Below are 23,185 nucleotides of genomic sequence, written 5' to 3'. Positions count from 1 at the left end.
ATGAATTTTGCATGCTTTTTGAAATGATTTTTCTAACCCTTTTTACAGTGCACCAGGAGATTCTTCCCGGTCAAACCTTTTTGAAGATGCAACAAGTGCCCTTGGTGAGTGTAACTTACAGTGTCAGCTTCATGACACGCACAGTTCAGCTTTAAAGTGATTTCTTCATATAGTTAAGTGCATCCTTTGTCTGTGCATGGCCTTGACAGAGGAGCCTTTGGAAGGCCTTGCCGTTTTCTTTGTGTACCTCATATTTGCTTGTTCACCTCCAGTTTTTATTCACTGTGCTCTCTCTAGATTTCCAGCTGCATCCCTGTTGCTTATATGGACATATAGTATAGTAAAAAGGTCTTCTTGCCCCAATCCTTGATTTGACCTGTTTTAGTAAAGTCTTTCCCTTTCTCTTCACCTCCAAACTATCAGCTTTTCCTTCCCATGATTAAACCCCTCGTATATAGTTCGTGTTTTTATTGTTTATTGGATAATGTTCCTGTTTCTGTTTTGGTACAGTAGGTAAAAGAATGGCTAGTTGCAAGTCATTTGTTTGACGGAGTTCTGGGCTTCCCACAGCAGCAGCAGTAGCATATTCCGATGGCTCTAAAATCCTTTAGGATAATACATTGGTCCTGAACTACTTGGGCTTTAACTCCTTGATACCCTCATTGTATGTAGAGACAAAAATGTAGGTGTTTTAAATAGTCAGTCCAATATTATCTGGGTATACTAAATTTGGAATTTCATCTTTGAGAAACTATCCTGGGATAACACTGCCACTAAATACTTTCAGTAAGCATCCATCCATTCATGAGCCTGAAGGCATACTACTCCATACACAGAAGATCATAAATTGTAGAGAATTGTTATAACGGTATTGGAAGAACTAGACAAGACGATTGCTTAGAGAATGGTAAACTATTCTGTAGGTTCAGAGCTAGAGACAGTTGGCATTTGTCCCTAGTGTTACTGAAGGTTCTGGTTGTTGTTAGCAGTATTGCCACATAGAGTCCTTTGGAACTGTTAAACAGGAGCCAAGTAGATGAAGCTAGCTTCTGCTGCTGCTGCTGCTGCTGAATCTAAACCTCAGCTGCTGGTGGTGATGTTTTTACTTACACTTTAAGAACAGGCATATTTTGCTCATGTTTCAGTCTCTAGGAAGAACAGTTTATGACTTAGTCAAGGAGCCAACAAATGGGAATGCTAATATCCCTTATATTTATGCCTTTATGTCATTGGATCATTCCACCTTAGCTTTATAATCCCAGGGTCTCTGCTCTGTTGAATCCCTGCTTTAACTTCCCATTTGCCTTTGTGTGTTACCTTTCTGGTTCTAGAGAAATATTGCTCCTGGTTCTAATGATGTGCTTATTGTGGTTCTGGCTTAGGCCGTAGTTTTAAGCATTTGCACTGTGGGAATGGGTGAATACCACGCTTATGCTGTAGGGCTTCCCCACGTGGATCATGCTACTCGTTTCCCTCTGAACTTGCAGGGCTAGTTAAACTTGGCTATTTAAACTTCCTCCCAAGTCTTTGCTCCCTTACTTGCTTGCGCCAGTGTGCTTGCTGTTGTTCAGAGGTGACAACGTGACTGCTGGACACTTAAACTAGAGGGCAGAGTTGGATGTGGAGAAGGGAGACCATAATCAGTTCACCTTCTGGGGTGGCAAGAAATGCAATGGTTCCCAGAACACAAGTGGGCAAGAAAGTAGTTTTGACGGGGGTTGAGAGTGGGAGCAGCTTTCATTCAGGCAAGCTACTGTCCGTCTGGGAAGGTGGGGGATAACCTGTGCATTAGTGACTCGGGTACTTGCAACCCTATCCCTGGTCTAAAATTGTAACCTTGCCAGCCTCTGTTTCCCATCATTTTGAAAATGCAAAAGAAAAGATAAAACAAAGTTTTACTACACCAGAATTAATTGTTTGAAACATGTATAGCAGTGGACTTGATTTGTGTGTGTGATAGCGTTTATATTTATGTCTCATACTGGCCTTGAACTTGTGTAGGTAATACTGGACTTTAACTCACAGCAGCAGCCTACCAAATGGGATTGTGAAAATGATCCACGATGATGGCTCCCCTGTCTTTTATTAACAGGTTGCCTTCCTTGACCTGTAAATTCTTTCTTGTATTTGTACTTGGTATTTCTACTATGCATATAAAACCTCCTAGTTTTTTGTTTATTTGTTTTTGTTTTTGTTTTTTTTCTATTACTTTTGTAAGTTACCACAAAGTTAGTTGTATAAAACAGTTTTTATCTGGCCATTTTGTAGGTCAGAGCCTTTGACATGGATCTTGCTGATTGATACCAAGGAGTCAGCAAGATTGTATATTATTTGGAGACTTGAGAACCTAGTTCTTATCACTTCTAGAAACTTCCAGATCCTTTCTCCACATGGAAAACAAACAGACAAACAAAAACCCAGCAGAACTGCTTTTGTCTTTATTGTTTCTAACCCTGTTTCTAACCCACTATTTTTAAGGACCCTTGTTGAAGACATTGGGCCCATCTGGAAGGTCACTTACCTTTGTCATACATATTTATAGGTTCTAGGGATTAGAATGTGACATTGACTTATTGCATTGTTAATTGTCTTTGCCTAGCATAGCTGTATATGAAACATAGATATCATACAGTCAAGAACTATGGAGAGAATGTTAAATGTTCCTGTACTTTTTCCTCCCTTGTTCCCCACACATCTGTTTAGTGACAGGTCAGTCTTACGAGAATATGGTAACTGAGATCATGTCAATGGGTTATGAACGAGAACAAGTAATTGCAGCCCTGAGAGCCAGTTTCAACAACCCTGACAGAGCTGTGGAATATCTGCTAATGGTGAGAAGTGGGTTTTATGTATCTCTTTCAAACTCTTGGAATTTATAGACGAGTTAACAATTCAGTGGAAAAAGCATTATATGCTAGATGGTTCCCACCCCCATCCAGTACTAACATTTTGTGTTGCTAAAATGTAACCTTCTGGAAAAGATTCTGAAATGATTTATTTAGAAGATGATGTGAGGTGAGTTATGAAATGGCTCTTCTTTGGGATAGTACCTTTCAAACTCATGAAGCTTTGGTGAAGGCAACTTTGCAATTGAACAAACTGAAACTTTAGATCTGTTATGAATTACTTAGAGCAAAATTTTAGTTATCCTCTGTGAGGAAGCAGCATTAACTTTTCTGTTTGAGAATTTGATGGAGATTCTGGACCCTGAATCTGCTAATAGTCTTGTAACTCTGTGTGAAAAATCACTGTTTTAGTGCCTCTTGGCCACTGCTCTTTCTTTAAGTGAATTTGGCTTCAGTTTAATAGGAAATAAACTCATTATCATCTGTTAAAGTCTAAAAATTTGATGAGTTTTTAAATGGGTATAACTGCCATTTGTTTAAATCTTGCGCATCAAAATAGAAAAGCTGAGTGTACCTTTTAAATAGTAATAATTTCAAAAGATAAATAGGGAAAGCATCATTAAAATGTGAACTATTAACATTACAACCAACTTGTCATCTTTAATGTTTTTCTGTTTCTGTGTGTCACTTTCTAGGTGACACTTGTTTAGAAGCATTATTCAGTAGAGGAGACTCTTGTTGTCTGGCTCATGTAAATGCAGTCCTTTGTTTCACAAAAGGACAGCTACAAAAACATCTGCAGTAAAAGTCGCCTAGAACTCCCAGGCTTTGAATGCCTTAGTTACTCTTAGAGTTTAACTGGACATGGGTTGTGGCTGTCACTGGAAAGTGTTACCTTGTCCTGCAGCTTTGTATCTGGGCCACTTGTAAGATTTCATAAGCAGACATGTATTGTACACAGGCAAAGCTACAAATGTTTTATGTCTGTGTGAGAGAGAGAGAGAGATCTTAATAATTTTGGAAATTTGTGTTTCCAGGGGATCCCTGGAGATAGAGAAAGTCAGGCAGTGGTTGATCCTCCTCCCCAGGCTGTGAGTACTGGAACTCCTCAGTCTCCAGCAGTAGCTGCAGCTGCAGCAACCACCACAGCAACGACAACCACCACTTCTGGAGGTAAAGTATCTGTCAGATGGAGAAGGGTCTTTTAGTGTAAGATTGATTAATGTGAAATACCTCAGTGGTTAAGATTCATTCCCAGAACGTTTGGATACACCTTGTTTTCTTCACTTACAGTAGAGAGATTCTTTGGCTTTTAGTGTATGTACACCAGTGTTGTCAGAGCCTAGGCTGCTACTTCACTGAAAAACGCTTGTTCGGTTTGAATTCCATTCTGAATGGATGGTTCACCTTGCTAAGAATGAGTCATTTTAGGCAGGGTATGGAGGCACACTCCTATAATCCTAGTATCGGGAAGCAAAGGTGGACACACCTGAGTGAGAGGGAACATAGTCTACACAGCAGAGTTCTCCCACAACCAGGGTACATAGGGAGTGAGGGAAGGAGGGAGAGAGAGGCCTCAAAAATGGTGCTGGTGGCGCTGGTGGTTGAAAAAGCTGCTTTTTGTTTATTGTAACACATAATATAGGATATATAATACCCATAAATATGCATATGGTTTGTGGGCAACTGCAATAACATGGCGACCTTTTATTTTGTTACAGGACAGCAGTTTTTTGTGATGGTTCACAGGTCATGGTGGGTGGGCTTGCCTCTCAGTATTCTGTCCTTTTGCTGGTAGTGAGTAGTATAACTTTTAGAGCAAGGTGGCAGGCAAATTTAGAGCAAAGGTTTGGAGAGTTTGTGACTTACTTTCTCTGTAACAAGGGAATTCAAGTCATTTTCATGTGTAATTTTTTTTCTACTATCTGCTGTTACATGTACTTAATGTTTTGTTTTAAAATGTTTGTATGCGTCGTAGGCCACCCCCTTGAATTTTTACGGAATCAGCCTCAGTTTCAACAGATGAGACAAATTATCCAGCAGAATCCTTCCTTGCTTCCAGCTTTGCTGCAGCAGATAGGTCGGGAGAACCCTCAGTTGCTACAGGTGACTAATCCATATTAATTTAGAAAACGGGGCTGGGATGTTTTGTACTACAGTGAAACACAGCCTGTGTTCCAGGTAGACATACTGAAGAACAAACTGAGATAAAGATTGATCAGCTTATATTGGTTAACTAATTACATTTGGGAAAGGTTGATTTCCTAGGCATATTAATGTGTTAGAGGATCTGAAAGGATGCTTAACTTTGTAAATAGCTTTTCATATGCTACTAATGGGACATTGCCTTTTAGAAACTACCTATGGGCATGCTTCATGTGCAGGCCAGAAAAGAGTTGAGTTTTATACAGCACAGAGTAGCCTACTGGTGTGGAAAATATACTTGAACGTCCATGGTAGCTTTTTAATGTTGGTTTTTGTGAGTGGAGTGTTTTTGAAAGAATTTGCATTCTTTCCATTTACTTTTCAGAACTGTTGTGTTTCTTTAATAATGTAAGAAATCACTTAAAACTAACTTTCTGGCTCTTTTAGATAGAGCTGGTTTGAAATTCAATTTACTGTAGGACTCAGGCATGCCTAAGATGATCCTCTGCCTTCCAATCGCTGGAATTAGTGTGATTCCTCATGCCGGGTTTATCTTTTTCTTGTTTTTATTTCAGAGTAATTATGTGTTATTTTTTCTTTTTCTTTCATTCTTTTTTTTTTTTTTTTTTTTTTAACATCACTACAGCAAATTAGCCAGCACCAGGAACATTTTATTCAGATGCTAAATGAACCAGTTCAGGAAGCAGGTGGTCAAGGTGGAGGTGGAGGTGGCGGAGGTGGAGGCGGTGGAGGAATTGCAGAAGCTGGAAGTGGGCACATGAACTATATTCAAGTAACACCTCAGGAGAAAGAAGCTATAGAACGGGTGAGTTGATACAGTTTGAGTTCCTTGTTCACTCTAGTACCTGGGCTAGTGGCTCCTGCTGGCATACAGCTGTGGCATTTCTGTCCCTTGTCCACACCCCCTGCTTTTTGTCCTTTCTTGGCCCCAATAGCAGCAAAGTAACTTCTTGAGTAAGGCAAAGTATGAATATTAATTAGCTAAACACTAAATATTACACCTAATTCAAAATCATTCACTTTTCATACTTCAAATTTTACTTTGCTGTCCCCAAAATGTTCTGTATGACTTCCATGTGAGTGGTGTGCAGTAAGCACGGGGCACTAGCTGTTTTTTATGTCCTAACAAGTGCCCTGGGACAGGCCTGAGCCCTGCAGTAGCCTGCATCTTGTGATGCTGTGATCAGTAACTCCATTTCCCTCATTCTTTACATTGTCTTCACATTGTTTGAATTGTTTGAAATGGTAATCATATAGAGCCCTGTGTTCAGAGATTTTGGCCTCTGCTGAGATTCAAGATGCGCTTGCCAATTCTGGCTTTAATTTTCTTCTGTGCTTAGGCTTCAATTGGTTTCTCATTGTAGCTTTTCTTTCTTTTCTCTGTAATTTTTGTCTGTTTTCTTGGTGTTATATAGACCATTGCTTAATCCAAGTGAAAGTCATGTTTACTAATTCTTCCAAAGAATTCAGATTGCTCTTATTTGTAGGACTGTGATCCATTGTGAGTTCTTTTTGTAGGGACTGAGTGAGTATCTGCTGTTCTGTATGTGGGTAATGTATCCCAACACCATTTATTAAAAAGACTTTGAAGTTACAGGTTCCTATAAAAAGTGGATGTGTCAGGGTTTGGGCTCAGTTTTAACCCTGTGATTATGTTTATCCCTGGCCATCAAGGCCATCTCATTCACTACCTTTACTACAGATTTCTAGAAACGTTTCAAGGTTTCAGCCTTGGGACAAGTTGCTTGAAATACTAAGTGCATATTTAACATAGCACAGTGTGCCAGGCCTCCAGTTTCAGCATCCCTCAGTCCCTTTCTGTTACAGGGCATGGCTGGCAAACCCCACCATGTATGCTGAACTTTCCAAACCATGGGCTGGGCTTCCTCTCGCCCAGTGGCTCTTTCCTATATAATCCAGACATTTTGGTTCTCTCCCTCTCTTCATTTCTTCTCTCCTCTCTACCTTCTGTCCTCCCCCACCTCACCCCCTTCATCAACACTGCCCTCCTTCTGTCTCCCTGTTTTATGACAACTTCACTGACCCTCCTGTGAGGTTGCTGCACCTGCCCAAGAGCTTCCTCCAAGAAACCCACCTCTATACTTTAATTTGGCTTGAATTGGCTCATTTCTTTGGCAGAGAATAACTTATGAGATCAGTAAGAATCAGGGTGTGGAGTGCTCTAATTTTGTTTACAAAATAATCGTGGCTGTTCCAGATCCCTCATTCTTGTGTGTAAATCTCAGGGTTGGCTTGTCCAGGGCAGAGCATTTGACTGAGTTTAGAGCTGTATTATGCTCACCCTGGAAATGAACTTGAGAAATGTCCTGTGTCTTTTCCCCCTTTTGGGTTTTTGGATTTGTCATTTGAGGTAATCTTGATATATAGTAGCCTGTGGAGCTTGGTTTGTGGGTGAGGATAATCTTGAAGTCTTGATTCTTCTCCATCGTTTTTGCAAGTGCTGGGATTGCAGCATGTACCACTGTGCCCACTGAAACCTTCTTAACCGTCTGAGTGTGATGGAACAGCATTGTGATCCCAGCACCTGGGAATACAGTCTTGAGATTGTGTAGTAAGATCATTTCAAAACAAAGAAAAGAACTTAATTCTTACAAGGGCATATTCAGTGGTGTACTATGATGTAGTAAATAAAAATTTGTACTACTTTTGAGTTTATTCCTGAGAACTTCCTCCCTCTCTCCCTTCCTTCCTTCATGTATGTGAGTGGTTGTCTTTAGACACACCAGAAAAGAGCATCAGATCACATTACAGATGGTTGTGAACTCAAGTCCGGACCTCTGGAAGAGCAGTCAGTGCTTGTAAACTTTGAGCCATCTCTCCAGCTCCTAGAATTTTTTTTTTATGCTCTTGGGAATTGTTCTTATATTCACAATGTTCATTATTAGTTGCATAGAAGTACAGTTTGGGTTTGTGTGGTGATCTTATATTCCCCAAAATTTTGCTTAACTCATTTGTTAGTTTATTCCCATGGAGTTTGCTGGTTACAGAAGTTCCCCTTTGGTGCCAGGGTGTGAAGATTTTGTCATAACAGTTATACTTTCTCTAAGTTTATCAAAGGATGAATCAATTATTCTAAATATAGAAACAACATCTGCATTCCTGGGATAAAGGCCACTGCCCACTCGCTAAAGCTGTTTGATTCAGTCTTCTGGTATTTGGTTGGGTTTTTGTATCTGTATTCATAACAACTATAACCTTAGTTTTCTGGTGGTGGGTGTCTTGTTTTAGTATTGGGATTGTGGTCCCACAGAAAGAGTAGAGGGTACTAAGAATTGGTCTTGTTGGCCCTGAATCAAGGCCAGCAGTATACTGAAGCTGCTGGTTTCAAGCAGGAGCCTAAAGAAATGTCTTTCTCTGGTCTGTTGGCCATTTAGAAATTTGTAAATCTAATGGTCAATTCATTAGAAAGAAACATCTGGCTAGATTCTGTACCCAGTTCTGTGGTTGTAGCACTTGGGAGCCTAAAGCAAAAAAAGATAGTTTGAGGCCAACTTGCACTAAAGCTTAATGGGGTGGGGGGTGATCACAAACAGCTGAGTCACCTGATGAGTCATAGTGATGGTTATGGATATTTTGAAGATTTACTTATTTTTATTTATGAGTACACTGTAGGTGTCGTCAGACACATGAGGAGTGTGCATCGGATCCCATTATAGATGGTTGTGAGCCACCTGGGATTTGAACTCAGGGCCTCTGGAAGAGCAGTCAGTGCTCTTAACTGCTGAGCCATCTCTCTAGCCCCCAATACATTAATGAGATTCCAAGGCTTCTGTATAACTCTTATACATTACTAATTTAGCTTAATTGTTCATTAAATTGTGAGATCTGTTATTAAGAAAAGATTAGTGTGGGTTTTCCACAGAAAAGGAAAAAATATGTTCATAATGGCTTGATAATAAATAAAGACTTACATGCTTTCCTAAAAAAAAAAAGAATTGGTCTTGATTCTTTAAGGAGCTGATAGACTTTTATCAGTTGCCATCTGAGTCTTTGTTTTCCTTTGGAGAGTTCTGTGCTTACCTGCTTCATTACACCTTCCATTTGTCAGAAAGGTAGAAGGAGTGCTTCTATATTTATAGCAGTGTGACTCTTCAGGGATTTTCCTGGTCATCTTAAATGTTTCAGTTAATGATCTTTTTGTGAGGTTTTTAAATTTTGTTTTTGTTACGTTTTACTCCTAAGGTAGATTCAATCATTAATACACGTGTTTGAGACTGTAAGGTGCTCTTTCTTATTAAACATTCTCCTGCTGTCCAGACTAGTTGCCTTATAGTTCTGGTTACTTTCTTTAATTTTCTTGTTGCTGTTGTGTTTGACTGTACTCTATGACTCGTACTATTGTACTCTATGACTGGTACTATTGGCATCGAAGGCTTCAGATACAGCAGCAGCACTGCTGATCTTTCTCTTCTGGGTTTGGTTTGGTGTATTTTGGCCTCTTGTTATATGTTTATCATTGTTTTCTTGGCCCCCTTTCTTTAAGTCATGAAAATGTCCTTCATCTCTGGTGACAGTTTTGTCTAGTAACTAAAGCTACTCTAGTTGTCTTTTGGTTATTGAATGCATGATACTATCTTTACATTTTAACGACTTTGTGACTTGAAGTCTTAGTTTATGTCTCACTGGACTATGTCATTGAATTGTCCCAACTCTTTTTCTGTTACTTCAGCCTCCCCAGTTTAATTTGGACACAACTTTGATAACAAATTCATTTTTGGAGTTTTTCTATCTTAATTTATAAATAGCTTCTTTGCTGAATTGGGGTTGGTAAATTTAATTTAAAAAATGAAACATTGCCTTTAAAAAAATGTTGGTTTGCAAGTTAAGATATTCCTTCCTACATGCTTTCCCTCTTTCTTAAACCTTTCCTTACTAAAGCCATTTGATATTCACATTTGTGCTCATTTACTTTTAAATCAGGACAATTAACTACTGTTTTTAGTGTAGATACTAGAACATACCGAACATAAAATGCCTGTTAATTTAATCTCCTTAACTCAGAACTTTTTTTTCCTTTAATCTTTTGGATGGTTAGAAATGTTCTTTACACCCTAAGTGTTGAACAGTGAGGCTGCCCTTTTGATGAGCATTTTCTATGGTGCTGCTTGTCTAAAGTGTTGGGGGAAGTGTTGCAGTCCCTAGTATGTAAAGCAGACTTAATTCACCATAATTGATGAATTGAATTTAATTTCTTCCTTTCTTTCCAGTTAAAGGCATTAGGATTTCCTGAAGGACTTGTGATTCAAGCATATTTTGCTTGTGAGAAGAATGAGAATCTGGCTGCCAACTTTCTTCTGCAGCAGAACTTTGATGAAGACTGAAGGGACTCTTTTGTACCTCACACTCACACCAGTGCATTACACTAACCTTGTTCACTGGATTGTCTGGGGTGACTTGGGCTCATATCCACAATATTTGGTATACGGTAGTAGGTTGGTGGGGGTGGGGGTGGGGAGCTAGGATATAGGGCAGGGATACATACAGTGCATGTCTGCTTCAATTAGCAGATGCTGCAGATCCACACAGTGTAAAATACTATACAACCAAACATCCGCCTTTACAGGTGTTTATTCTTCTAAGCAGTAGGTAACGTTTCCTGGGTTTCATTCTTTCTAGTGTACTAGATCCAGAAATTTAGTGTGATGCCCTGCTTTCTCCTTTCTTTGACTTAACATTGGTTTCTGAGAGAATCTTTGCTACCTAGATCTACAGTCTGTTTTATGGCAACACTGGATAATGGCTTTTTGAAATTGAGGGGGGAAATTGGAGCACCTGTAAACAGAAATGCCAAATTATTGATCGTCGTTGTTGCTGCTTCACATACGTATGAAATTGATGCAGAAGGAACCCGTTCTTCACGTTCAGAGCTTGGGGTGGGGAGGGGGTAGAAAGGGGCTTTTTCTTAAAATGAAAATAATTACTGCTATTTTAAAATTTCTTGATTATTGAATGTGACCCTCTAACATGATTTGAGAAGCTGTACACATATAGGCAGAGTTATTTTCCTGTTTACATTCTTTGTTTGGGGGAAATTGGTAGGTGTCTAATTACTGTTTACTTCATTGTTGTATTGCAGTAAAAGATTTAAAACAACCGTTGCATGTTTGCTTTTGGTGTATCCCTTTGTGAAATTAGCACTTTTGGGGCCAATGAAGAAACTGCAGCATTCAGTCCCCTTCCCCCTCCCTTTTCCTCAGTAGACACGTTGTTTGATCAACAAGTCATGAGTCAAACTGCTGCCTTTAAGAAAAACCACAAAAGCTAACTCAGTTCAAAATTAATGCAAATCTTTCAAAACTGGGTTTCTGATACTTGTGGGTGTTTCTCTTCATTAGATAAGAATGTGTCCCCATTAAATCCATGAGTATTACATTGCTTTCAAAGAGAAGGTGGTGGAACTGATAATCCAGCATCTTTTACTGCATTTAAAGATGGGAGCAAACTTTTGTATGGTTGGGAGATGTGGCTGGAAAGGACTTTGGAAAATATACAATCAAGATATTTCGTCGCATATTAAAAGAAAAATCTCAATCACAGTGTTGGCTTTTATTTGGATTTTGCTCATCTCACCTTTTCTTTGGAAACTCCCTCATTGGCATTGCTGTTTGATTGTAGAGGGGTCCAGTATCAGCTTGGTGAGTTTGCCAAATCTTTTCCTGAACATAAATGAGACAATTGATTTAGTGTAAGGTGGCTTTGCAGATGCCTGCGCAGTCCCCTGCGGTGTACTCATCGATACTTGGTGATGGATCTTAAGTTTTTCATCATGTGCTCATAACCTATTTCATGAAAATAAGTGAAACCATGATTTTCCTTCATGATGTACCATGTTTAACTTTCATGAATTCATTCCGCAAACATTAGGCTGTTGGATGATGTACTACTGGTGTAGGAGATGATGTCTCAGGAGAATGAAACAAAATGCATCATTCTTTCAAAATAACAGGGAGTTGGGGAGAAGGTACCACATGTCCAGTGGGATAGGGGACGCTTCCATTTGTTGTTCCCGCCCCTCACTGCTCAGAGCGGTAGTGTGCGGACACAGGAAGGCTATACAAATAGCTGCTGTTTCTCCTTGGAAAGTGACAGCAGAAGTTGGTGGCGTGGAACTTCTGTCCTTGGACACAAGCCTGCAGATAGTAGGAGTAATGATTTCCCCAGAGGACAGCACGGCCATTGTGACCATTTCCTCCTCAGCAGAAACCATACATGAATGAAGGGCTTTTGTGCCTGTTGCTGTTACTGCTAAATTAGATAGTTTGGGTGAATAGCTTTAATAGAGGTAACTGTTGGACTTTTGAATCTTGCATTTGAGATGTACTGGCATCTTCAGTATTTTTGTTTAGCTACTCTATAGAAAATAAAAGGAGCCTGAATTTATATTTGTAAAATTATTTTGCCATCTTCTAGTCAAATATTTTTGTTTCATTGTTTAAAAATACTGGAATGTTGCACCCTGTTTTCTTGTACTAGATGGCTAGGATTCCAGAGAATTGACTATAAAGTATTTTCAACACACCTGACATCGCATTTCTCATTTTTTAAGATTGTTCTATACGAGCTTAGGTGGGAAGTGATGTTGCGTCCATCAGCAGTCCTCAACCAAGTCGGTTGGTGTTTTATTAGCAGCTACAGAGCCGTGCTTCTCAACTAACACGTGGGCGCAGCAGTGGAACGCCTGCTAGGCTATAACTCAGGTTCATGAAGGCACTTAAAATTAATAGATGGCACAGAATGGCCAGTTCCCCTGTTTGCAGCACCCGGCCCAAAAGTGATAACTCGTCTAACCAGAGAACAGTGATATCTCTCTGTGAAGATAGCTTCCTGATCACATCTCTTTTTTCATGGTTCAGGCTGGAAAGCAATGAGCACATAAGTAAAATATGGTTTAGCACTGCAAAGCTGCAGTCGGTCTTTACATATCTTTTTGTTTTTTTCAAGATGGAGTTTCTGCAGCCTTGGCTGTCCTGGAATTCACCCTGTAGATTGGCTGTTCTGGAACTCTGCCTTCCTCTGCCTCCCGAAAGCTGGCCATAAAAGTGTATGTCGTGTTTTTAAACAATACTAAAACTAGGTTCTGTGGGGTGGAAGTAAGCACATGTCATTGTCCCTCTAGTTTTGCACAAGTTCACCCATGTTCATTTAGCTATTAAGTCCTAGTGAGGTTTGCTGGGGATTACTTGGGACAACTGGAACAAAGCCTAAAATAGCTCCTAAGTTGTCACAGAAAATGTTCAACTTTTCCTGTTCTTTGGCTGTGCTTCCTTTGGTTTCTCTCTTGCCACGCTGGGATAGGACTTCTTCACTTAACTTTGATTCTCATTTGGATATCATAAGTTCTTAAATCCTTGGTATCTCCACTGGGGGCATCTTGTGCCTGGTGTGTTAACCTGCTTGCCTTGGGCTGCTTCAAAGATCCTTTGCTTCACAGTCCCTGTTCTTGGAGTAGGATGGTAAGAATTAGTCCAGAGCACACTGGCACTAGTAGGTGCATCTGTAAGTAGGCCTGCAATCCCACTGCAAGAGGCAAGAGGTTTGGTTGGTTTGACTACCTGGGTTTCAGGGTCTCTTTTTTTTATTCCTGCTATTTGCAGAGGAAATGGGAAGGGCAGTGATGAGGTGGGGCAGAGGCTTGGACTTGTCAAGGAAGCATTTGCAAAGAGGCTCAAGAATATTCCCTATCAACAGAGTGAATAAGTGGGGTTGCAGATTATGTTCTCGCTCCCCAGGGGCTGAGACCAAAGAAGACCAAGTGAAGTGTGGTGTTTGCCATCATCTGGGAACTGTCATCCAGGCTCTGCTTTCTGACAGTCAAGCTCTTTCCTGTTTAACTGCCTTTGCATGGCCTTGATTTCAGGGCTCCTTTCCTTGGGTATGTGTTGGGTACCATTTCCTCATGTGCTGCACATCTTTCCTTAGACCCATGGAAAGTTGCTTGTAGGATCTCTCTCCTCCGAGGACCCCAAAGTCTCTATAGATGCCTAAGCCCCCCCCCCCCCCACACATAAAAATGTGTATGACCTGTTCAGTTCCCACAATTTATCTGCAGATAACTTTCGGTACTCAGTATGAAGGCCTCTGAATAGATCTTATACTGTTCTTTTAGGTGAGACAAAAGTACATGGTCAGTACAAGTGCAGCTTTAGATAAGACAGCCTGCGCCACCCAGCATGTAGTCTTGGGTGGCTTTGTCTCCACTCCTGCTGCAGTCCCTCACGTGGGATTCCAGGTATACCACCTCTCCTGGCCTCAAACACTTGATCTGCACTTAGTTGGGGGTGTGCATGAGACCTTAGGAGAGCCATGGTGTATAGGTGGGGAGACCCCATTCTCATTTCTCATTAGCTCCTAAAAGGATTTGTGTTGAGTCAGCATTCTTCAGAAGCATGGGACCAATGAGAGATTCGGACATCGGTATGAGAAAGACTGGAGAACTGGGAAAGCTAGTCGTGATTCTTTTCGAAGGCCAGAGAGCTGAGAAGGCTGCACTGTTGGGGTGGGGCTATGCTGGTGCGCTGCTAGTCAGAGGCTGAGGAACTTTATCTTCCGTTCAGGTTCTCCCAAGGGTCATGCTGCACACTTGTAGTCCTAGCACTCAGGAGGATCTGGAGTTCAAGAACAGCTTTGGCTGCCCAGGAAATTCAAGGCCAGCCTGGGCTAAAAACCAAAAACCCTTCTGAAATTAAAGACAAGAACAAAACCAGATTGTATGGTAGCCACCTACATTAGTGAGAACCGTCAGCTTTATTCATAAGTCCACAGATTGAGGGTCTAATTGCCTAGGCCACTGGGAATTCTGCATATTAAATATTAACATAGTTCCTAACTAGCGGAATCACAGTTATGAAGTAAAAGCGACAATCACATGAGGAATTAAAGGGGTTGCAGCATTAGGAAGGTGGAGACACGGGCTTAGACCATGGACATCAAGACAACATTTTGCTAACTGGGTCGTAATGCAGGTAACTGACCCCCACGGCCTGCTTTCTGTTCATAGCCCTCCACACTCACATGGGTCCTTAGAACTGAAATGCTACTTGAAAGAGTTAAGCAGTGTCTGACTCCAGAATCAAACTCCCAGCCTTACTTGAAAACTGACTTTAAGGTGCTTAGGTGTACAGTCGCGGTTAAGCGCACATGTGTCACCTCAAAACTGAGGTTTGCCGGGGAAGTGATGCTTACCGTGAGTTAGAGTGTGAGGGACTGTCTTCAGTTGTTAGAGCTGGAGTAACTTCTGTCACTTCTCAGCATGTTAATGTATACTTTTTTTCCCTTCCTTTCTAGGTTTTGTTTTGGTCTGTTAACTTTATTTTGACTGAGATATTCTAAAGAAAGTAAAACTTTTCATTAAATATTTAGTCTATATTTGAGACTAGTCTGATTATGTAGTTTTGTGTACAACTAGTCTTACTAGTTGTCCTGTGACTTAACTGTGTAAGTCACGGAGATCCGTTAGCATATCACAGGTGCTTGGACCAGATTCTGAAATACTGCAATTCAATGTGGCTTGTACAACTTCACATCTTTTCAAAAGTAGATGTGTGTGTGTGTGTGTGTGTGTGTGTGTGTGTGTGTGTGTGTGTGTGTGTGTGTGTATTTGTAGAAGAACATGGAACTAAACAAAGACCATCTAAAACCTCATGTCCACCTCTGAGAACTTCAGTTTTGCAGTTTTCCCAGCAGTGTCCACTGTAGCCAGAGCCCCAGCCAGTTAATAAGCTGCTTGTAGGTTGTCTCATGCAGGCCCTTCCTTTGATTCTCATGACCTTGCTGCTTCATTCCCGTAAAATGTTGCTCATCACTGGACTTGGTCACAAACCTGTTGGGGACAAAGTGAAGACTGTTACTGTGAAGTAGTGAGCAGATTATTTCTCTTGATGTTCCTTTGCTGGAAGGTGATATCCCTGCCAGGCTTCTGCCCTTGAAAGCTAACCTGTGTTGTAGCTAACAAGTTGATGAGGCATCAAGTTAACCTTTTATAAATACCTGGCTTGTCGCCTTGCTTTAGTGTCTAGCGATGCTTCTGAGTCAGTTATTACTGTCATGGTTGCCGATGGTGACATTCAGACGGTGAATTTGTTAGCAGTTACTGTCCTGTATTCTTACATCTTCCCCCTGGGGATCTCCCCATCGTTCAGACCTTGGCCTCCTGTTCTCCATAGTGCATCATTTGTTACTATCCTTACTCCAGGGGTGGACTTGTGAGGCTCCCGCATGTGTGCTGTGCTAGGACTGAGCTAGTCTGACTAGCTCCTCGCTCCCTGGCACGCCTCTGCCTGCCTTGCTGCTGTGACCGCTATTGCTGGAAAATGTGAGGACCACTTGCCTTAGTGTCCGGATGCCGCGGCCCCGAGGGCTGCTTTTAGTTCCACTAATCGTTGGTTTAAGGCATTGCACATAGGGTAGATGGGGTGATGCCATAGTCCCTGAACAGACCAAGGAAAGTGAAATGCCAGCCACCCTTGGTGGAACCAGAAGGCAAAGCTCCAAAGCAGTGAATGACGCCCTCCTCTGATTATTAGAAATTTGCTTATAAAATGGTTTGTTCTGATGTGACTGGGCTGCCAGGGCTTGAGGAAGCCAGAAGCACGGGATCTCTTTGGAGTCCCAGTCACAGCAGTTGTCACCCAGCTGGGTGCTGGGAACCACCCTTGGGCCCTCTGTAGGAATAGTGCGCGTGCTTTACCATGGAGGCATCTTTTCAGCCCCTGCAAGGCACGGGCCTCAAATCCCAGTACTTGAGAAACTGAAGCGGGAGAACTGAGTTCCACCTGAGCCTCAGCTGTTTGAAAACAATGGAACAAGGTGTATCTTGACATTTAATATAGGTAAGTGACAAGCACACAAACGGAAACCTGGACGACTTTTGAAGTGTTGCTGTGGCAGATGGTAGGTGTTCCATTTCCCACTTAAATGACTCAGAAAAATGAGGTGTTAACTCCTGTCTGCAGGAGCCTGCTGGGAGAACCCCTGGGATGCTCACAATACTGCAGTAACACCCCGTCCTTCCCCTCAAAACCGCCCCACTAGGTTCCTTGACGCGAATTCTCTTTGGTTTTTAAGAAATGTTAGATATTCTTTACTTAATAGTCATACACACCAAACTAAAATGTATTTCACTAAGTAAAAGCCAGTGTTTTTCAGTTTGTGTGGGATGTTTCTAATTAAATTGGCTTAATTAAGAACAGTGCATGGGCTGGTGAGATGGTTGAGTGGTTAAGAGCACTGACTGCTCTTCCAGAGTCCAGCGTTCAATTCCCAGCAACCACATGGTGGCTTAACTATTTGTAATGGGATCTGGTGCCCTCTTTTGGTGTGTCTGAAGACAGTGACAGTGTACTCACATACATAAAATGAATAAATAAATCTTTTTAAAAAAGGACAGTGCAGATACTTGTTTTTTTGTTTTGTTTTTAACCATTATCTGTTCCTGGCTAATGAGTACAAATTGGAACAAGTCTTGCTTTGGAGACATTGGAGAGACTCTTCTGTATGTACATAAATAGCCATGTAACTGAAACTGGTCTTCAGCCGAATTTGAGGTGGTGTTCCCCAACTTTGTAAAAAGTTGGACATTTCCTAATTAAATCCAAACATCTTTATAAAGGGGGAAGTGTTGACAGTATTTGCAGATCTGGAATATTATATATATATATATATATATATATATATATATATATATATATATATATATATATATATATATATGTATGTATATAAATATTATATATAAATCAGTCACCTTTGATACAAGCAAATTTTACATAAACCAGAATTAACAAAAATCATGTTTGCCATTCTTAGTCTGAATTCTGCTCCATGAGGTAGATCATGGTTCATTAAAAGGCAGAAGACATTTGTGTTGGAATAGAAATGGCAGTGATGGGCTGGAGAGATGGGTGCTGGGATTTGAACTCACAACCATCTGCAATGGGACCTGGTGACTTCTGCTGTGTCTGAAGACAACTACTGTGTACTCATATGAATAAAAAATTTTTGTAAAAAAGAAATGGCAGTGACTGTGTCCTCTTAAAGATAAGTCACTAAATCTGCTTCTTACTGGTGGAGATCATTTCCAGTCCAGAGTTGCACTGTTGGGCTTTGTAAACCTTTCTCCAGATGAGGCCTTTGCCCTTGGCATCCATGTAGGAGAAACTGATGTGTCTTCCTGTCCCCACTGCCTAAGTGCTTGGATTACAGGCACACACCACCATGCTCAATTTATGTAATGCTAGGCAAACAGTACCAACTGAGCCGCTTGCTTACTGCTTGGCTTTAAAGCTCCTCTATAAACCTTATGTCCATTTTCACACTGGCCCAGGCCTGTTTATCCAGGTCCTTATATACCCTGGCATATGTATATGTTGACTAGAAGTTCTTCTGTAGTCCTTTCTCTAATGAACTCCTATGCTCTTTTATAAAGATTTATTTATATTTGAAGAGGGCATCAGATCTCATTACAGATGGTTGTGAGCCACCGTGTGGGTGCTGGGATTTGAACTCAGGACCTCTGGAAGAGCAGTCAGTGCTCTTAACCTCTGAGTCATCTCTCCAGCCCTCCTATACACTCTTAAGATCCCACTTGAACACTGAAGGTTTTGTAGAGGCCTTTGTGTCTAGTGCCAGCAGAGGGTCGCTCCCTTGGCATACTCTCTGAACAAACAGCTGGAAAACCACACCTCTGATCATAGTCTTTATTTGTGTGGTTGTGTTTATGTATAATGTGTCAAAAGTAAAAAAAATCAGAACTTGTGTTTATGGACAGTGTATCAAAATAAAAATAAAAATGTGCTCTTTTAAGTAACATTGGGACTGAATACCCCAAGAACTGTGGCTTAGACTTTGAGTGCTGCTGGGTTGGATTGGTTCACCTGACACTGAAGAGGGAAACAGAAGCAACCCAAAATGAGCGTTGTTCAGAACAGTCTGGAAAAGAGCAGGGAGAAAAGCTACTCATTCTGCCCTGATTCGCCCCCTTGTGGTGAGAGGTAGACTCACACGAGGTGCACAGAGAAGGACTGGACAGGTGAGGACGAGGCTGGGCAGCCTTGGAAAAGTGGGGTCATCTGTCAGGGCAAGGATGCTCCCCTGAAGGCCTGGCACACAGCAGCCTCGATCACCCAGGCTCTGTTGCAAAAGGGCAGTGGAGTTGGACCTACAGGGCTGCAAGTTGAAGACCGCACTGATGACTTAGGGCTGGAGAGATGGCTCAGAGGTTAAGAGCACTCACTGATCTTCTAGGTCCTGAGTTCAATTCCCAGCAACCACATGGTGACTCACAACCGTCTGTAATGAGAGCCCTCTTCTGGTGTGTCTGAAGATAGCAACAGTAGACTCACATACAATATAAATAAATAAATCTTAAGAAGAAGAAGACTGCACTGACCTTAATCCTCAGGAGGCTACCGTGGAAATGAGGAAACTGCGTCTGAGGGAGCGAGCTGTGTTTCTGGCTGTCATTAGAACCCGCAGATAGAGGGTGGGAACTCATCCCTGGCTTCCGGCCTCCACTTTATGCTGGTCGATCTAGAGGAGGTTAGGATCAAGGAGCAGTGGAATTTTCTTTTAGTCTTTGAGATGGTCTTAGACCTTTGCCCCCACACATGCTCGGAGGAAGGAGCGTGCAGAGGGCTAATGAGGTCTGCAGTCTAATGGATGCTCTCTCGCTCCCTCACAGCCCCCTCTTGTTTGCATTGCTGTACATTGGCTGTCAGTTTAGAAGAACTAGCCTGATCACTGATCACCTTTAAAACGCACCCACAGAGACTCAAAGCTCATGCAGTCAGAGGCTGAGCCCTCCAGCGTTGGTGGGCATGAGTTCACCGCCACATCCCCTCCCTGTCTGGCCTACTGAAAGTCTGTTCTTTCCATTACTGGTTCCTGGCTCAGCCCAAGTGCCATCGTCCAACTGGGGCAGTAGCCCTCTCTTGAATATGTAGATTCTTCAAGGAGAGGCTACTATTTGGGAGAGCATATAAGGATGCTGGGCAAAGTGAACCCAATCTACTTTTATGTAGCCACTCTTTTTTTTTTTTTTTTCTTTTTAATGGATAAAGGCTCATTTTATTTTAATGACTGATCCATGTGAAGCCACTCTGTACAGACACGAGGAGAGCTTTATTTCTTGCTCTCTTCCTCCTTGGACAGAGGCTTGATGATCTCTTCCTTCTTGGCCTGGAGATGCTCCTCCTCCCGGCGCTTTCGTGTTTCCTTGGTCTGTGAGCCTCAGCCTGGTGAGCCAGCAGCTTCTTGTGGGCCTTGTCCACCCTCAGTTTGTGGATGTGCTCCATGAGAATCTGCTTGTTTTTTAATACATTCATTCCCTCTGACCTTCAGGTACAGGCGGCGATACATACAATCTTCTTGGATCCCTGGTATCTCCTGAGAGGCCGGCGTAGGATCCTCATCCTTCTCATCCGGGTCCCCTTCTCGGGCATGCGAGTGTTGGGAGTACCTAACCCCTTCCCTATGCCCATATGCCTGCCCTTCGGTCGGTCCAAGGTGTTTTTCTGACAGCCAGCCCGGGAATAGACAGTCACAGGCTTCCGGATGAGCAGCCTGTCTCTAATCAGCTTCCTGATCTGCTGACGGGAGTTGGCATTGGCGATTTCGTTGGTCTCATTGGGGTCTAACCAGACCTTTTTACCACAGCGGAGGACACTAGAGGCAAGCCTGAGCATCCTCATGGCTGCAGATGCAGCGGCGAAAGGAAAGAGCTTCCAAGTAGCCACTCTTGTGGCCTAGAATGCGTAAGCAACGCAATGCATCCATTAACACCACTGTACTGTGGCCTTGGGCCTTGTTGTGGGCTCAGAACACACATGTACACAGATGTGTGCATCCATACAATGCAAATGGCAGTGTGTGTGTGTGTGTATGTGTGTGTGTGTGTGTGTGTGTGTGTGTGTGTGTGTGTCTTTCAAGGATTAAAAAAAGCAGGACTAAACTTTCAGAACCTTGTTCCTCTGGACACATCTTCTCATCATTCCCCCTTTAAGCCTTAAAGGCTCACCCCACTATTCCTTCTCCCCAGATTTATAGGATCTCCACCAATGCACCAGACTTCTCATGGCCAGAGCCCCATGCAAGAAGAGCCTAACATGTTCTGCAGTGGCTTGGAGTGCCCCACAGCCTTCCGAGATGTCCTGGTACCCTTACATGACTCTTGGCTTGGAGTGCCCCACAGCCTTCCGAGATGTCCTGGTACCCTTACATGACTCCTGTAACATTTGCTCCTGGCACAGAGCTGCAACCACCACCTTTGTCTGATTTCTTTTTCCATTAAGGCTCAGAGAGCCTCCAGGGCAGATCTTATACATTTGTGTGTTTGTATGTGACCATGTGTGTGCACATGTGTTTTCTGTGCACTCCCAGGTGCATTCACATGCAGAGACCAGAGATCAACATCTGACATCCTTCTCTCTTAAATTTAGGTTTTTTTTTTTTTTTTGTTGTTGTTGTTTTGTTTTTGAGGCAAAGTCTCTCACTGTTTTAGATGAGCTATCTGACAAGCATGCCTCCAGGATCCGGGTCACTTTTCCTAACACCAGAACCAGGATTCCAGATGAGTGCCACCCAGTTCAGCTTGTATGTGGGGGCTGGGAATAAGAGCTTGGTTTCCCAGTCTTGAGCATCAATCTTTACTCATTGAATTATCTCCTCAGCCCCTCTTATGCCTCTAGTGCCTGGATGAACAAATGTGATGTTTTTCTTTGAAACAAACAAAAAAAATCAATGATAAAGTATTTTAAGTGACAGATTAATCACATCCTGGACGGCTTCTCTGACCCTCACCTTTCATAGTGAATAAAAGAATAAAACCAGTGAATGCCTTTTATTTTCAAAGCTCTCGAAATGAACGGACGAGTGTTCTGTCCAAGCAGTATTCACTTAGCTCTAAACACTGGGGTTAGCTCTTCATGTCTACAAACCACATGGCTCAATTTCCTTACTGTTGCTGTGATCAGATCCGCAGACAAAGCCATCTAACAGAGAGGGTTCCGTGCGCCCTGGCTCGCAGTTCAAGCTGCAGTTCATCACGGTGAGCATTGGCTTTATTGTCAGCGTGACAAAAGCTAGGGACATCTGGGGAGAGGGAACCTGTTGGGGTCTGGGAATCACCCCACATACCACTCAAACACAAATCCCAAATAGGGATGGTTTGTTGAACGCCACACCCGAGATTGATCTATCGGGGCCACAATACTTCAGAGCTGACATTGAGCCAAGACCTTACAGGGCTTTAAGCCTGAGATCTACAAACATCTGTGCCAAGTTATCTCACCAGTTGGGGTTTAAGGATAGGGTGTTTCCTTAGGAACATACCTTTGTTATACACTTATCCTGATCCCACTGGTTAGGGTATCCAACTGCGGCAGGGGACTCGCCTTGTCTACCATTCATGTCTTAACTTGTCAACCAGGATGTCGGTTACCATGTTTATGCCTCTTCCTCCCAAGTAGGATGTCAAAATGTAAGTCTCATTCTAAATAGGTGCAGGTGTGTCTCTTAAGTTGGGGTCTATTCCAGGGGCAGCTTATGAAGGCAAAAACCATAGAAGCTCATACACCGGTGCAGCAAGTGATTCTGGGATAGTTGGTACAGGTCCAAGCTTATTGTGGCTAACTATCCAAAGTAATTCTAACTGACTGCTGTTGTGATTGGTCTCCAAGAACACCAAAGCAAAGAAATTCTAGTAACAGCATATGAGAAAACTTCCTTATAATGTGATGACAGCGGAAAATGGCAGGCTAGGCCTTAACATTTCACCTACGCCTCAATATTCCACTTAGGCCTTAACAGAACCTACATCAAATTAAGCTGACTGTAGGCAAGTCTGTAAGGGTATCTTCTTGACTAATGACTGAAGTGGGAGGGCCCAGCCCACTCAGCAGGATGCAGAAGCCACGGAGAGCAAGCTTGGAAGCAGCATTCGCCCATGGACTGTGTTCCAGTTCCTGCCTTGGGTTCCTGCTTTGAGTTCCTGCCTTGTCTTCCTTTTGGTTGGGACCTGTAAGGCAAACAAACCTCTTCTCCCAGCTGCTTTTAGTCCCACTGTTCTATGACAATAGAAAGCAAATGAATATGATCCTGGTGGGAAAGGGAAAGTGGCGGGGGTGGGGGTGGCTGGTCTCATCATCCCCGCAGTCAGG

General features: G+C 42.3%; 1 protein-coding gene and 1 pseudogene across 2 annotated transcripts in view; one reads left to right on the top strand and one right to left on the bottom strand.

Moving 5' to 3' along the window:
- The window catches only part of RAD23B (RAD23 homolog B, nucleotide excision repair protein), a 34,101-nt gene extending 21,545 nt beyond the window's left edge, over positions 1 to 12,556 (top strand). The window contains exons 5-10 of the mRNA XM_080940085.1: positions 49 to 104; positions 2,704 to 2,831; positions 3,884 to 4,019; positions 4,825 to 4,952; positions 5,638 to 5,817; positions 10,241 to 12,556. Of these exons, the coding sequence (XP_080796211.1) occupies positions 49 to 104; positions 2,704 to 2,831; positions 3,884 to 4,019; positions 4,825 to 4,952; positions 5,638 to 5,817; positions 10,241 to 10,354 (742 nt within the window). The 3' untranslated portion in view covers positions 10,355 to 12,556. The remainder of the gene's footprint in view (positions 1 to 48; positions 105 to 2,703; positions 2,832 to 3,883; positions 4,020 to 4,824; positions 4,953 to 5,637; positions 5,818 to 10,240) is intronic.
- Positions 12,557 to 20,150: 7,594 nt separating this feature from the next.
- LOC308438707 (large ribosomal subunit protein eL19-like) lies at positions 20,151 to 20,719 on the bottom strand (annotated as a pseudogene). Its single transcript has one exon. The product of its transcript is annotated as a large ribosomal subunit protein eL19-like (transcript).
- Between the last annotated feature and the right edge of the window lie 2,466 nt (positions 20,720 to 23,185).

Source organism: Micromys minutus (genome assembly GCF_963924665.1).
Source record: "Micromys minutus genome assembly, chromosome: 28".
NCBI classification, from domain to species: domain Eukaryota; kingdom Metazoa; phylum Chordata; class Mammalia; order Rodentia; family Muridae; genus Micromys; species Micromys minutus.
Note: the sequence above shows the minus strand (reverse complement) of the source record. Positions and strands in the feature narration are given on the sequence as shown.